Below are 17,816 nucleotides of genomic sequence, written 5' to 3' on the forward strand. Positions count from 1 at the left end.
AGCTCGGACGGAGCAGCCGGGTCCGTGGGTCCAAAGGCTGCCGTCTCGCTAACACGTACCGTGGGTGAGCGTTTCCCTCAGCCAGGAGGCCGGTGGAGTTCGAGGGTAGCTCCGCTCGCTATTTGTTTAAACTCTTTAAATAGTACTGATTCCATTTCTAGGAGCGACAAATAGCCCTACAGTACTACATCAGCACGAATTCTTGATAGATAGAGTTGAGGTTAAAACAGTAATCTAAACCACAATAACGAGACCTACAAAATTTAAAGTGCCCCACCCTTTATACTTTTTATTTTAGGAGTTGGGGCGCAAATATTTTAAAGATATCATAGCAGGTCAATGAAATACCTTGCAACAAATGCTAGAGAACAAACTCTGGGGGACTTAACTTATAATTGCCACGCATTCATATTCTGATCGCGTCCATTCACGTAGAATCGCACACACTACAACTTCATCAGTCCTTGTTAATCTCTTACTAGTAGTCAAAAAATATATGAATAATACATTACTATAGGCTAAAATGACATAATCTGCCAACTGAAGATTAAAAGCCAACGGAAAGGATGGACATTTGTGCATCAAACCAGCAATTCAAGTATTTGACCCCTTGTTGAGGGTGTGCGGTCCCCTTAGAGAAAACAGCCCGTTTCGTTCCAGTGGCCCAGCGGCGCCTCGGACCATTTGCATTTCCAGTGTGTTTGTTCGCCTGTTCTCTGCCTTAAGCCTGGGGAAACGGGTAACCTTTGCAGGATCGGCAGGCTTTGCCTCCACCTGCTCAGCGTCCCAGCTCGTGGCTCCGCCTGTCTCTGTTGTCTGGAGGCGTCGTTTTATTGCTTAACTGTCTATTTCGGCTCCGCGTCTCCTCCCACCTAAAATGAAAATCATACCTCTTCTCAGGGAAAGATGTGACGTTAATGATGAAGAAGAGAACCGGGCGTTGCTTCACCTCCATCTTTTGGGGCAGATTTCTAACATCAGTTTAACACCTAGGCATATTTGAAACTGGCATTTCAAAACCATTTTATGCAGACTGCGCTCTCCCGGTATCAAGTGCGTAGTTTGATACTGGGGGGATTCAACTTAATTTAAATACAAGGGTCTTGTTAAATTAAATGTTGGGGGTATACATCCCTTTCGGCTCCTACGCCTTTGCCTGGAATTGTTGTAAAAACATTAACGGTCCCGGTTCAGCGTATATAATTGAGTTGTTTTCCTATCTCACACATTACCACACCAAGCAGGAATTCACAACACATGGGGGGGGGGGGGGGGGGAGAGAAGTGCTAATCTGGCCAGTTGATATTGTACCAGGCTAAAATTGGCAAAATCGATTAGATGCACTTTCCCCTTTTCTCGAACTGGCAGAAAATTCCGAACTTCGCATGTGTTTGTGTTTATTTTTAGCATGACACTGGAAGCGGAGACAGCTTAGCGGATGACATGACTGGGCAGAGATCAGAGCCGGTCATATGGCAGTTAATACGTTTGCTGGTAATTTGCAGTAAAATGTCCTGGCTGTGCCACCGAGCGTCGCTTCGCCTCCGTCGTTTTCCGTCACGTATTTGCATAATAACCCTATTCAGCAAAAGAATTTAAACGATTACGCCGCTAACTTATTTTAAGTGTGCGCTCGGCCTTAATTGCAATTGGCTTTCAGTCGCTCAAGCTGCAGAGAGCTAATTAGGAAGCTCATTAAACGAGTATCCCCTGCACATGGCACAGTTACCGTATCCACTGGTGGGCCCATTACGGTGGCAAAACACTCCTGATTGGCGTGCGATTCTGAAATTAAAACATGGGCGCAGGCTTCACTTCTTCACACCTTATAGTTACTGAAGTCCAGAAAAACAGTTTTCAACCCAAGTTACACAACTATATATAAAGCCTTCGTTGCAAAATAAAAAAATAGTAGAATGCATTGCAACTGAAAGAATGGTACAGGATGTTGAAAAAGGCCCAAAAATGGTTGATTCAAAACCATCAGTGTTGTGTTATTTATGGGACTGAATATACTGTGAAATTATTAAAGACCCTGAACACATATCAGCAGACTGACAGATTTCTCCTGCAATGTATTGTATAAAGAATGAATGTGTGTGTGTGTATATAGCCTATATATATATATATATATATATATATATATAATTTCTCAGATAATCAAGCCATACAAACTAAACATTGAAACAAAGGCAATATCAATCCAATGCACAGAAAATGATCACTGTTTGAGATCTGATCATCACCCCTCTTTGATGATTTCTACACAATAAATAATTACACATTTTCAACAACAGTAACACTACAACTAAGCACGACGATAATTCTTATGGCAAAAGCCATGATACACTTATAAATGAAAGGAACAGTAAAGGTATTTGCTTTGTTCTGTTCTGACCACGTCTTACAAAAAGCCGATAAATGAGAATTTCACCTTCTTGCTAAACTACTGCACGTGTTTTTCTAATCTGCCACTGAAACCACTTGTTCCTTGTGTCACCGCAGTCTAGATATGACAGAGTTTCCTCCCATTCCCTCATCGCAAAATCTCATTCGGGGGGTTTCTCCTTGAAAGCAACTAAAAATATACAAACATGCGAGAAGCTGCAAGATACCTGTGAAATGCTACACAGGGCTGGACAGGATTTTAAAGAAAAATAAAGCTACTAGTCAGGGTTATAATATGGCTTTTTAGAGTAACTGGGACTTTCTTAAAGCCTTGCTTTTTATGAGTTACTACATTAAATGTCAAATATAATGAAATGGTGATTTTAAGGAATACATGCCTTACATTCAAATGTCAAGTCAGGAGAAGATAGATATAACAAAAAGACACGGTATTTTTGAAAGTCAGGAAAAAAGCCTTCTTGGGAACAACTGAGTAAAAACGATTCATGTACCCTTTTCTTACTTTTGATAAATGAAATGCAGCCTTACTTTTTATTCTCTGTTGAATTACAATTCATTTCAGAATAATGCATGCTGTTGAGCTGACTGAAACCTTAACATTGGAAAATAGCCAAAAATCGGAGAGATTCATTCGTTTATAAACAAACAAAAAAAAAGCTGTGAATAAGGTGCAGGATTGCAGAAACATTTTTCTCTCCTCCACTGAAATGGCTTCTATAGATTTCCGTCCCCAGACACATTGTGGGGCAGTTAAAAAAACATTAGAAATATATTTTCTGTGCGTTTTGACGGAGACGTGGAGGTGGATCAGCATTGCCCATCCAGGGGCCCTGGTCCACCATTCTGTAGATCACCTCCTGTATCTGTGGATATTGCCAACATTGACTAGATGTTGGCCACCATGGCCATATACTTTGATATGCTACTGGTGCAGTTTCCCATATCTGCGCCTTGATGTGATCCCTTGACCCAGGTCCAAGGCATAAGCAAACTCCCTGGCTGTTTAGAGCCAAGCAGCCACCAGCCCCCCCCATTCTGATCAGCCTATCAGAATGAGAAAGATGACAAATGACTACTAGGATAATCAAATTTTGCTTAGGGTCCTTAAGAAGGTTAAGCCAGTCCTGCCTGTATCAAAAAGACATAGGATCAGCAGGTACTCTCTATATCCATTCCCCTACTATCACAATGCCTCAACCCAAGTACCTCCAACCTTCTAAGTAGCATTGAGACGGGGTGGGCTGTCACGCCTTACCAACCGCATGGTGAGAAACCCCTTAGAAAAGTTCCCTGTTGCTGCATATATTGCCAGAATTTGACAGAAAGCCAACGAGCAAACCCTGTACGCTGACTAAACATGGTGTGAATGCAGGACCTGTCCCCAGGCTGGACAAAACGGAAGCTGCAAGGGCACGGAGAGTGAATCCTCCGGAAAAAGCGGGACGCTGAAAGACCTGAAGCTGGGGACGGATGTTTTTTTTTAGACTACCACAAGGGGGCGCTGCATTTACTGTGCTTCAACATGGCTGGGGGCTGAATAAAACAAATCATGGGTTAGTGTAAGATTTCCTAGCTCCCTGACCGCGAAAGGTAAGTTACATCCACCCTATAAGATCATAAGTCCCATATTATCCCAGTGTATCATGCAAAAATGCTCATCACTTATCAAAGTTGGTTTGAGACTAGTCAAGACTGGCCAGTTTTCAGCCTTCAGGTATGTTGCTTCTATTTTAATTCCGGTAATCTGAATGAAAAGCCTTTAGTGATCAAACTGTGCTCGTTATCGTCACTTATTCAGCATTTTTCTCGTACCGTAATTAGTTTTCAAAGCCGGACGACTCGCAGACACCAGCTGCATGTGCTGCCGTTTCCCGTCATACCGCTAATACTCCTGGCAGCCAGCAGCGTCTGCAGAGGCTCGGCGATGACACATAAAGTGCTTCTATAACCTCAAAGTCCTCGCACAAGCTACGGCTACGCTGCCTCTCACCCCATCTGATCGCTAAAAATACGCACCGCATGGAGGCTTTTCTCCACGTGATGCCACCGGGGGACACTAATCAACTGGGTGGCATCCGCAAGGCCGCAAGCTTTTCAGATACACTTTTTTTTTCTTAAACAGCAAGCACAAGAGGACAGGGATACAGTACTTGTTACAGTTCGGGCGTGAATTAAAAAAGCGATGTGAACTGGCAGTCAGCTGAGCTGCATTCCACCTACGAGTCAGCAGACCGCAGACACTGTCCTCGCAGCAAGGGCTCCGGTGGCGCATGCGCATCACACCCGCGACCAGCCGCTGAGTGACGCTTGGGTGCTCCCCGCTTAACTTAAAGGGTATTGCACAAAGCGCGTGGACAAACAAAAAGACGTTATTAAACAGGGGAAAACGCTTCCCCTATTTAAGTCATCGAAGGTTATAGGCAACTGGTCAACAGCCTCTTGGTGTTAGGCTGTGTGTCACACACACATCCGTGGACTGGGTCCGGTCCCCAGAACAATAGTCTAATATATAGTTTTTGCATCCAGTAATGATCAGAATATTTTTCCTTGCCTACTGCTACTTACACTTTATATACATAATATAGAACAATTTACCTACAGGAGTTTTGTACATGCTTATATATATATATAGATATTTTAAAAAGCCCTAATGAAAAGAATGTTTATTACATAAGGCATTATATACAGAAAGGATTTTTTCCCCGTTCATTTTCTAACACGGTATCAAACTGCCTGTTTGCCAAATATTCACAAATCCGTAACATAAATCCACCGTTACTGGCTAGGAACAAGTATTGAAATATGTACAAAAATACAAATGCAAATGCCCTAGAATATATATATATATTTATATATATATATATATATGTGTGTATATATATGTCAGATCTTTTTTTTAAAAAAAAAAACAAAACAAAATTATAATAACTCTTACTGTTAAGAAAGAAATTTTCAGAGCATGCGATTGTCCCAGCCTTGGTATCATAGATATTTTGTGGTTATTCTCCCAGGCAGAGATAGATGAGAGGAGATTTCGGAGTGGGGAGCACATGAGACCTTTTTTTGTGTGCTTGCTGCCCCCCGCCACCCCCCCACACACCTTGCCTCTGCACTATCTGGTCCACATATCAATTTGAGCTTTCAAAAAAACCCCAAGCCTACAATTTTGACTCAAACTCTATGTTTGCAATATCTCCATTGCGTTCCGTCTGCTCCTCTGGCTCTTCGTGGTCGATCATCTCTTGCTCTACGTCCAGAGCCGCCTGCTGGTTCAGCTTGCTGGCCACAGACCAGGTAAGGGGCAGGCTTGCCCGGGCAGTCATTTCAGACAGCTCCCGGGCACTGCAGGTTGGCGTGTTGGTCTCGTAGACCTCGTGAAAGCTGTTGTAGTCCACCTCGTAGAAGCCGTCCTCCAGCGTCAACACCGGTGTGAATCGGTAGCCCCACTTGATCTCGCTCGTCACGTAGGAGCTCCTGGCTTGGCAGGTCATTCCTGGATGGGGAGGAAAATACAAAGACGTGAGCCGTGCTTGCATCTGCCGGCAGCCACCAAGCTTATACACAGCCTCTTCGAAAAGATCGAGAAAATAACAAAGCTGTGTTTAAGATATGGGGTCCTCGATTGTTGCTTTTGGCTAACAGAGCTTTTTACAGAGCCGTTCGGCTGTCTCTTCATTACTGAGTGTTTCTTGGGGTCTCCTAAGGCTGATTAAAGCTTTTGAACACCTCTTCCTCTTTTCCTTTGTGATCACCTCAGCACAACCCTTCAGGTAAGTCTAGGTACAGAAATTCTCCTTGGAGCCAAAAGCCAAAAATGAAATTACTCAAGAGCCAGAATAAAAATGGATGGGCCACACAATCCAATACAGCTCAATAACATTCATAATACCTTACAAATTGTTATGCATTGGCCTGTTGTGTCATGTCATCATACTAACATCCCTCAACAGCCATAAAATTCAAACCAATCTGCTCTGTTCAGTTACCACAACAAGACACTATATTCAGAATCTTAACAAATCACCCCATAGCAGATGTAGGAACAATAAAAACATTTTCACACACAGCAACTGCATAATGTGTAATAAATCTGCAATGCACAGCCATAGTCGATAGATGCACAAAGTACCCAAATCAAACTCCAACACAGCAAAGTATCATTTAAATTCTTTAGCAAACTTATTTAACTTCAGTGGCAGCCTGTTTCTCTCCAGGCTTCGGCAGACATCTCAACAATCCGACAGGCTTAAGTAGGCCTAATTCATGGTTTTCCCAAGCATACTACAACAGTGAACCAAGAGCATCCTCTCGTACACAAAACACTATCAAATTACAACACAGGAAACATCACATGCATTATAAGCCATAAACATTATAGAAAGAACTGCAATGACATTTCACAACCAACTTTGTTAACATGTCACCATTGTTATACTGCAGTAACACTCAACAGGTTACACGACCGCCTGACAAATAGACTACTGCAATAAAGAACAATTTTAGGCCTACCTTTGATGTCTTGCTGAAGGCGTTTGATGGTGCTAATTTGGTGCCCCCCCAACCCAATAACATTAACAGCGGCATCCTCTATACTTGGTTACATCCCAAAAGTGTTTTTGACAGCTCCCTCCCTCGATGACTCACTGTCTGAAGTTGAAAGTTCATGAAGCTGACAAGGGAAGGAATGACTGAGTGAGAGAGGAAGGTAGTGTGGACAAAAAGTGATATTGGGACACACTTTCATCCTCGACTCTGCCTGTATGTATGAAGTCATGACTGATGTAGAAGCTTTTGTGCCACATCATGCGTGGGTGTAAACAAAGGTGAATTTCTGTTCCGCAAAGGGTAGTCTCGACTACGTGATCTGAGCAAAAATCAGCCTTCGATGACTCATATTCCATGACTTTTTAAAATATTAATATAAAATTATTTTAATTTATTATTAAAATAATTTATTTGTCTGATGTAACCGATTTTAGTGTTTTGGATGCATGGAGTTTGTTGCTAGTGATCATTAAGCATCATAATTAGGACTGGGCGACGTGCGATATTGATATCGACTCTGCATGTTATGCACGTGCAATACTCGCATCGCAAGGATCGCGATAATCAGCTTGGTTGAGATCAGGCTTTTTCGTAACTTCATAATGTCCGGACATTATACTGCAGTGTACGGCGTTTTCAAAAACAACGTTAATTTGCAATTCGGTTCCAGTATTTTGAAATCTTGGCGATAAGGTTCGCTGAGTGCGGGGCCCCCCGCTATATATAGTTTCGCTAAAACATTTTAACTGTCCTAGGAAACAAGCATTGCAGTTTTAATGATTGTTCCTTTTCAAGAATATCTAGTAGCCTATGTTAAAAAATCAGTTTAAAGTTTACTTCCGCTGATTTGCATGAGCTCCGCACGCGCTCTCCGGGGCAGTCATTATCCATTTTCATCTTTGTTGTTTCAGTCATCGACGGGTTTATTGGAAATAAATGTATTTTGAACTCACTTTTTGCTTTATAAATATTGCAATATCTGAAAATGTCCTATTTCGTGCAATTTTAATAATAGCAAATATATCACAAAAAGCAGCTATTTGATAAGGTGGGCCTAGACAAAAGCCATGCCGCTTCCTTGGAGCAAATGGCGACTAAACATGAAAACTGGAGCGGCTCGTCAATGTAAATCCGCCGAATACCAAATCATTATCATCAGAAAAGACCTTTACCAAATGATTGGCGTTTGGGGTTGAAAAGCTGGTATTATACGATTAGCCACATTATTTTTTCTAATGAATTGGAATCAATAATAATTATAAAATAATGTCGTGGTAAAGGAATCATTTAGCAGATTTAAAACTTTTCCCAGTTCTTCTCTGCCTCCTTTCATCTTCCCTGCCTCTCCAGCGTCTGCTGTGTAGCCCGATCTGTCATACGTACGACACAACGCGGGACGGCGCATCACCGATTCCGAGCAAGAAGAGGGGTCTGCTTTGGTCCACCTGCTACAAACCCCTTATCACCGTCGGCTAAAAGAATGTAACGTAATAAAAAATCACATAGCACCTGACAAACCCAAACTGTGATCTTGAGCACAAAATAAAATCAACATTTTTCGTCTATTAGTAATAGGCCTATCTGAAAGTAGATGCATCACACAACACAAAACTTTGTGTTTAAGATTACAAGTTGAAGTTGAATGCTGACATTTTAAGTCAGCATTTTTTCGCTCTCGGTATTTTTAGATATGTTACACATATAAATAGTGAAATATAGTATATAAAAAGCAGGAATGTAAGTGGTGCACATAGAGTTTAGCCTGCCAAAAACACGTTTTGCGTTTGTAATAATGAATCTTGCAGTGAGAATTTTAATTGCATGCATGGCTTGTCTTTTGTATATTTTTATCCTGCTATGTATGCAGTGTTTTTAAAGCATGACATTCTGTAAGGACGCAGTTTTCCTTGATTTGCTGTTTGCCTTTGTGTTCCAAAGGATGAGTCTGATATCTGACAGCTGAATAGAAAATTACGCTAGGAACCATGTCGGCTCTTACACGAACAGCATTTGAACAGCCTGTACGTTTCACCTGTACCTCACCTCCGGGAGCAGCCTCGGCAACACAGAGCCGGGGACACTCATTTCCATCTGGCTTGACTTTCACACTTGCTTATCGAGAAGAACTGCAGCAGATGTGATCGAGGGAAATGCTTTGTAATGCTGATAATTAACATTTACCCAACAGCGAATAATGTTTCCGAAATTTACTTGCTACCGGTCAGGCACGCAGGAAGTTACGAAAATTATGAGACTAAGTATTTATTTCTCCTTAATATTCAAAAATTAGGATTTTCAGCATATTCTGTTTTTGTACTGTGTACTTTAAAAAAAATCTTTCGCTCCCGCCCACCGAATGTACCGAGCCCCTTCACCGATCCGCAAAATCAACCGATGCCTGCCCCTGTCTCGAAATTTAACATCCAGAGGGAAATTGCAGTGAAAATAGTCCCATTAGAAATTTTGAGGACCGAGTGACGAGCAAACACTTGGACGCTGCTGATCAGGCCCGATGAACAAAAATAAATTTCGATTAGGATGCTCTTCATCAAGCCTGACGAAGCGCTGTTTGTTTGTTGCGTAATGTGTTAAAAATAGGTAGCGCTGGGAACATTTTCGGTGAGCGGATCCTATTTACTTGTTTATTTTGAGGCAACCGTTTTGTCTAGCGCCTACATGCATCTGGACGTGGGCCCCATATCTTCTGATTATGTTTTGCAGCTGAGCGGAGCAGCTGGTGGCTGAACGCTGTGGAAAACCTCGCTTCGGGGCACCGAAGTTCGTGCAACATGGAATACAAACCTGCGTCCCCCGCCCCTAGACTACCGCATGTCTTCGCTTTCAAATTCGCTCTTAGCGCTACGAGATGAAATTCCCATCTTGCTTCGTCCATCATGTATTTTTTTTCAGCTATGTGAAGCCACCGCGGCGGGATAATCCGCTTCCCCGGGACTGCGGTGCTCCAGCAGCACTCTTGAAATCTTTAGTCTTCTCTGCCAGGAAGCATGGAAAGTCAGACTCATCGTGTGATTACGGATTCTGATGAAGCAGCCGTGTAAAGAGCGTCTTCTCCCCAACTGTCCACTCCAGAAGCGGGGACAGATACCCTTCCTTGACTTGCAGAATTGCTACCTGAGGGCAAGGTGAACTCAAATACGCATAAACTAAAACAAAAGCTAATTTAGGAACTCAAATATTTCATTTCCTCCCATCCTGTTACATCCTGCTCAGGTTCATTAATTATTTAGCAGGAGTAAAAGCCATGTCAATATAATTACTGCCAAACAATAACAGAGGCTTTTTGTGGTATCATTAGTTGATAGATGTTGCAGAAGAGGCTGCCACTGACTTGGTACAATGAGCTCAGACACCTTTGGAAAAGCATCACCAAAGTTCTGAGGTTGTAGTGGCCGATTCCTTTCTGCTCTCTATCTCATCCAGAGCCTGAGCCGCACTCTGGAGAAAACGCAGCGATGCCTTAAAAATGCATTTAAAATCACAACAACATCTGACAGTTCAGAGGGAAAAGCCAGAGACCAAGGTCCGAACCAGAGCACATTTATCAAAGCCAGGACCAGACTGGAGAAGCCAGGTCTTCAGTAAAGGTGCAAAGCTACTATGCTGTAGAAGAGTGTGACCCTTACACTGTCAGAAAAAAAGGGTATAGCCCCACTATAATTTAGTTCCTCTAGGTCCAAACAACATTCATGTACCCCCAATGATCATCTCCAGAATTCTCCAGACAATGAAAGCCAGAAGTCAACAAAGTCGACATAATAAAGCTTCCAAGACGATTCCTCAGAATTTGTTTCACAGTTCAGTCAATTTAGGCCTTGAATATCATATTATGGGAGCAATAAGGGGTTTTGAATGGTTGATTTAAGAATGTTTATGCGGGATGAATGCTTTAATTATTTCATAATAAGTAAATTGGCTTTCGTCTGTGGGAGATGAACAAATTATGAATTATGTCAATTTATGACATTGAGTCACGTTGGGCACATTGATACAGCTTGAAATATTATGATATGTCTAGGACTAGGGGCAACAACCAGTAGCTTGATTCTAAATCCATAAACCCAGACGAAGAGTATTCTCTTTGATCTCCTTCAGCACCAGGCACAGAACAATCGAAACATCTGGTCTCTTTCTCTATCTCATGCTTTGTTCACTATAAATAGAAAACATTATATTTAAATGTCAGTGACCCTGTGCTGAGTAAACAGTTGGAATATGGATGGATCGATGTATTTAAAAATACATTTTCCATCTAGGACTGTTTGTCCTGCCTAAATTTGTATTTATTAGCCAGTCAAATAATAGGGGATTATGTTTCAGTTTGGTAATTTTCAGACGCTTCTATAGCTAAGCCCGTATATATATATATATATTTTGCAATCTGTTTACATGTTTTGCATACATCGTTTTGCATCTCGTCCAGGAGACGAATCAGCCACTAGAGGGCAGCTGGGTGCAATAAAGGATAAAGGATCCGCGTGTTAAGAGCGTCAAATTTTAAAGCTAGCCGACAAACCGTGGAGCATAAACTAATGGGCAACATTTTACAGTATCCAAACAATATGACTTCATTTACACATAAAATGCTAATAATTCATAAACACAGAAATATCATTGCTTTCATTTATGCTATATTGTATTGTTTTTCATCCATCCATCCATCTGTCTTCCAATTGCTTATCCTGGTTAGGATTGTAGGGGATCTTGCTCCCACCCCAGGCAGAAGGGGGGCACATTTACACCCTGGATGGAATGAGAATCTTATTCCAACCTTTACTGTTACACATAAAGCACTTTTGTTTGTCTTTCTACAAGTAATCAGTCACACAGACAGGAAGTCCTGTATCTGTCCGCCCCAGGTAACCCAGACTGCATATCTGTACAGTCATCCCGAAATGCCTGCTATTATTAGACAGCTGAAATGTGGCACTTGTGAGGATTTCATACAAACATCCTCAGCTAAACGGAAGACCAGGAGATGTTTCTGAATCAGGAATCTGTGAACACACAGGGCTGTTATCGTCTAATAAACATACATAATTAGCCCCAAAAAATATGTAATTAGGTTATATAGATGAAGTTCCAAATTGTACTGATTTTGTGTTTGTGTATATACATCTAGAACAAACTCCAGCCTCCCCACCCGACTCTGTCCAGGATTAGCAGTTGGGAGATGGATAGGTGCCCTGATACAAATTATACTACAAAATAAAAATTGGGATGAAAAAAGTGCCTTTATGTTCTTTGACTTATTTTATATCCTGTTTCTGGCTGACATGTCAAAATAATAATTATTAAAAAAAACAACTTCTGATCACAGATCTCATGGGAAATCAATGTGACAGACTCACTCCCCAGTTTGACTTTTCTCCTTTTTTGAATAATTTAACTGGAGCAAGACTTACTGGGTGACATCCCTTATCCTTCATTTTAAACATTTATTGCACATATTTACCAGACAGTTTTATGGAGAGTGACACACAGCTGAGAGAGTGGGGTCAGCCAGACCCCGGAGCATTTGGGTTTCAGCGCCTTTGCTCAGGGGCCCAACACTGAGATCACATTGCCAACCATGGGATTTGAACCAGCAACCTCCTAACCCCAAGCACAGCATCCTAACCTGCTGAGTGACACACAGGCTATTAGCGGGATCTTAATGATCCCGCTGCGCTTCCTGAATAGCTGTTTGGGTTACATCTGCTGCCTGATGATAAAAAAAGAAAAAAAAAGAAACGTTGACTGTTTGTTAGCTTTAATGCTGGCATTAGATAAATCACGCACTCCGTTCGGCTGCAGCAGGATTAATACGTGCTTTGCGAGCTGGTCTGCTGCAGGGCAGATGGACAGCAAGTCGCTGACGCAAAGGCCCTCAAAGGCATGTAGATGAACTAAAGTACGACTTTAGACGTAGATCCAGTCCATCTGGGACACGATTCCCCGTCACCCACTGATTTTCCATCAGAGACAAAAAAAAAAAAAACGCCTGTTTGTGGTAAAACTGCTGCCGTTTCTTGTGAGGCTGGACCCTGACTCCTCAGGCCCACTTCTCTTACTGGTGGACAGTGCAGGGAAGCCAGTACCCCAGATGTCCCATCACTTTGCCTGGGGTTTAAGTGCACCCCTCCCCCCGGCCCCCGCATGCCTTTTTGGCGCCCATGAAATATTTAACCGGCCAAGTGTGGCTCGCTGACCTGCTTTCCCTGCATAGCAGATCGACACGTCCGAATCCCACACCCAAGAAGCAGCTGTGTTACTGCCACCTGGGGTGATGAAGATCCAGACCCATGGTTGAACCAGGATTAAAAATCAGCTCTGGATATTGGGGTCCCCCACGCTCAATTTTTGCTGGCCCAAATCTCACTGGGGCCACCAGGAAAATGCCTGCTATGCCAGATGACCAGTCCAGCCTTGGAACGACCCTGTTGCCAAAGAGGCAGTTCTGGGACCACCTCTGCACACTCGGGTGCGGAAATTAACCTGGAGCACATCAGTAAACATGAAGTCACATGTGTTTGGCCGTCTGAGTGGCATGAGTGTACTTTTATGTGCGTGTGACCTCTTAAACATGGCCGACTGGTTTGAAGCTGAATTATACCATTGCCTTATGCCAGTCACATATCCCATCACCATTCTGTATCTCTACTATCCCATAATATTCTTTGATTTCAGCATTCTATTTGTGTTCTGTATACTTTTTAATCTGTTTGCAGTATGTATACTATCTTTCACCTTGTCTGTTTTGCACTGTATGTAAGCTGCTGCTATATGCACAAAAATTCCCCCCGGGATCGATTATTATGGTTTCAACCCTGACCTGGTCCTCATTGTTTATAAATGCTAATGGATGTTAATATAACAGGGACCGGGGGGGGGGTGTTTCTGTAGTTTTTTTCCCCCATGTGTTAGGTCTCTCTGGGTTGTACACCCCGGGCCACTGAAGTAGCGATGCCCATCTGGGTTGGCGACACGGCGGCTGTAAAGCGTCGCACAGAGATACACGCTCGAGGGGTCATCAGAGGCGGAAGAAAGGCAGAGAGACGTGCGCGGCACTTCCCCCCACGGCATTCTATGGTCACTTCCTGGTGATGGTCTATATTATTCCATTATAAACTAAAATTAGCTGCATCAACAGCATTGGGGTAGTTGGCAAACCCTACACATTATTTACAAGACAATAAAACTGTTACATACGTGTAAATTTGTGTGCAGACTTGTCTCGAATTGAAAATCTCATGCTAGCCAGCTGACTAAAGTTGGCAACCCAATTAAATGCAGACAGAATGCAAAACTCAGCACCCAGACCTGTGGTTGGGAGCCCCTCGCCCCCCAACACAGTGTTGACCTCTGAAGGCTTCATCCAGGCCCAGACCACCAGCCTCTTTTTTGAAACAATAGAACACAAGTGCTTGGTTAAAATAAATCCCGCAATGCAAGAACGCTGCCACCCACTCGCTAAATAAGACAGCTAATAATAATGCGATGCCCATTGGCTGGTGTGGCCTGCCTTTCGGATAAAGCGGGTTGCATAACTGTAGTGGGCTTTCCTGCCTGCTCACTTTGTGCCTGAATCCCTGCCTGCACTCACGAAGCAAACATGGTCACCATGGCAACCCCTCAAACTACAGCACAGTAGTGGCACACTGGCATAAGAAGAGCGTCTTTTTCCTAAAAGCACTGATACGATCGAAAAAAATCCACCCTTTTCTGGTTCTAGCTTTCATGTTGACCGTACACATCATATAGCCAGATGTGTTGCCTAAGTTGTATATCTGCCATGTATATCAATTATTGCCGGAATCATTTATGGGGCTTTAAAGCTGTTGATCCATTAGCTTGCATGTGCGCCAGTCACAGTGATTTTTTTTATTGGATGGGCACACAAAAGGCTAAAGGCTAATGGCCGCTCTCTGGTTCTTTCTTATCTCGTTAATTCCCCGTGTGAATCCACCCCCCTTCTGACGATCCCTCGTCATTCTGCCAGGAAATCCTGACGGCAAGCACTCGCTTGCTGATTAACCTGACAGATGGGGGGGGGGGGGGGTGAGGACAATGAACGAGGCAGAATGATGGACTCTTGTCAGACGTGTGTCTATTTTCGCCGCTGACCAGCAGGGGCAAGTCGGACAAACAGCAGCACTGCGCGGCAGCCCTTTTCAGCCTGTAACTGAACATGCTTCGCCTCATATTTTAGTTGCCGTCGCCAGTCACGTTTCAGACAAAAGCAGCCGATCTGTGTAATTAAGAAACTGCCACAGCAAAGAATGAGTTCAGTGCGTACATTTGTCAGACGCCAAGTATTTTTCTGACCTCACTTCAGATGGTGCTGCTGATGGTGTGTGAGGGTTTGAATTAACAAGGACTTAATGGAAAGCGTTTAATCATACCTCCAGATATATAATACCCTGGTGCCGCTGAATTAGCCACACACACACACACACACACACACACACACAGGTTTGTAATTACATCTTTGTGGGGACTCTCCATTAATTTCTTTTGGCAAAACCCCAATCCCAGCAGTGACACCCTTAACCCCTGCCCAGCCCTAACCTTAATATAAGTAACCAAACAAAATACAAGACTTTTGTCATTTTTAGTTTTTTGATTGCAAAAAATTGATAATTTTCCATTGTGGGGACTGAAAACGTGGTCCCCACAATGTCAAATTTTTTATGAAATTGTGGGGACAGTTGATAATATATAATGTATATAATATATGCATGACCCCCCACACACACATTCCTCCATTTATGCATTTTAGGTTAAAATTAAAGGTTGCTATTTGTTAAAAAATAAAAAATAAAACAAAACAATATAGAAATGCAGTCATATGCTGAACGCTTTGCACACATAGGCTTTGTGTGACAACTGTCATAAAAAAACTTTTATTGAAGATAATTTATGGGTAGTTAATCCTCATTAAAAATGTGCACAAAGCCCTTTTTTCAGCTGAATGAGGAAGGAAAACCCTTGCAGGAGCACAGAGGAGATCCAGTCGATGGCGTGTAAGGGAAAGTGCACTCACGGTAACGGCTCAGAGGCTAACGGCGTGAAAACGGTGGGAAAAGCAGCTCGTATCTGTTAACTGTTACTTAAAACTGGTGGCTGACAAAAAAGGGCAACCAAGCAGGTCGCTCTTGAATATTTAATCGGTTTCCTTTTTTAAATTGCTGGAAGCATCCGCAGATTCCTGGAGTGGCACTTGTTGTTGCTGAGTAGTTTCAGATGATAATGCCCATTTTGTTATCAAAAACAATGCCATTAGTATTATATTAGGTTGTTTTTTAGTCAGCAAAGGGCTAGTATGCTTCAAAGCAGCCTTAGCGGGCACCTTGTGGAGGGAAAGTGAATGGAGTGAAAAGGTCGGCGCGCTTGTCTGAGCTCCTTTGGCTAATTTGCACATCGTCTGATATCAGGCTGCCACGAAACAGAAAGCACGAGGGGGGAGGCTGAAATGTGCAGACTGATTTCTGGACCTGGGGTCTGGAGTTTGTCCAGAATTAAGCCTACAGAGGTCAAATGAGCACATGCGACTTTTTGGAGAACAGGCTACCAAACTGTGCAGCTTCTGGGTAGCTGGGCTTCTGTCTTCCCCAAAAGCCTGGTCTCTTGTACGTAACCCTAATATCAATGTCTTTTTTACATTATCATCGTTTGCTGTACTGTGCAAAAATAGACTATAGATTCTTCTCTACACATCGCACAAAGTAAAAGTCACATCAAACACCAGCCAGGATACCTGCATTGCACAAGGATGTGTAGGAAAGGATTTTATCTCAGAATTCAGAGGAGTTTGTAAAAAAATTAAATCAGAAAGTTTTTATGTGTCTTTCCACTGGCTCTGGTTCGATATTAATACATTTATGCTGTTTCTGCCTGTGGGGACAAGGCTCTCTGCTCACTCAACTGAAAACAAACTCGGAGCAAGATCAGCTGAGCCAATCCACAGCGGCTCTTTCCTGATCGCGGCCCGGTGTCCGGCCAGCAGTCTGCAGGAGCAGCCCCCGGATATACAAAGTGACTCAACCGCATCATCGCTACCTCGCTAACGTAACGTGAAAATGCGCAGTCCCCCCCCCTCAACACCGGGGGTTCGTCCTCTGCCGCCCCCTCCCTGTGAAATGGACGCTCTGCGGTTTCTGGAACAGCGGCGCTCGCTGGCGCACCACAACCCCGTTCCTCCTCTTTAGCTGAACCATTCGTTTAGGGTGACAGAAAATTGCAATAGCTACCGCTTGTACCGTGCCACCGGTTGTGTTTTTTTCTATTCATGAGTTTATTTTCGGTTTATTTAGAGAAATATCGTACTTTTTCTAATAATGATTTCTTATGCCACCTAGGGCGGCAAACAGAATGTGATTTCATATATTCAGACACAAGTCTGTTTGTAAATCCATATGTAGTTGAAAAATACCCTTGAGGCTGTAAACATTACACTGCCGTCCCGAATTTCATCCACACAGCTGTGTGAAATCCACTTCCCCCAGAAGCAGATTTAGTGTTTTTGCCACTTAACTGGGCTGTTTTGAGATTCGAGGATGAGACATATGATGCCGCCACCTGAAATAAAGACCAGGGCACCCGTTTTGGTTGTGTCAAAAAAAATTAAGGAAAACTCCAAAATGCGACTACGAGTGTAACAAGACAACTGAAATTGAACAAATGAGCAGAACTTATCTGGACGATGAACCAGTTTTATAACATGACCGGTCTGCAAAGAGGCCCCGTAGAGTGACTGTGGTATATAAATGGGCTTTGGCCGTCTCAGTAATCAGATGGGAACACGTGTCGGCCATGTTAACATCAGCGCAGCTGGTTACACAACCAAGGGCTGCACCTGCCCT

At 43.0% G+C, this 17,816-nt stretch overlaps 1 protein-coding gene across 3 annotated transcripts in view; it reads right to left on the reverse strand.

Moving 5' to 3' along the window:
- Positions 1-1,275: 1,275 nt before the first annotated feature.
- kcnj6 (potassium inwardly rectifying channel subfamily J member 6) overlaps positions 1,276-17,816 on the reverse strand; it is a 47,942-nt gene continuing 31,401 nt past the window's right edge. For all 3 annotated transcript variants that reach the window (XM_023840212.2, XM_023840211.2, XM_023840213.2), the window contains one exon: positions 1,276-5,902. In XM_023840212.2, coding sequence (XP_023695980.1) covers positions 5,568-5,902 — 335 coding nt within the window. In that variant the 3' untranslated portion in view covers positions 1,276-5,567. The remainder of the gene's footprint in view (positions 5,903-17,816) is intronic.

The sequence above is a fragment of the Paramormyrops kingsleyae genome, chromosome 6 (assembly GCF_048594095.1).
Source record: "Paramormyrops kingsleyae isolate MSU_618 chromosome 6, PKINGS_0.4, whole genome shotgun sequence".
NCBI lineage: Eukaryota > Metazoa > Chordata > Actinopteri > Osteoglossiformes > Mormyridae > Paramormyrops > Paramormyrops kingsleyae.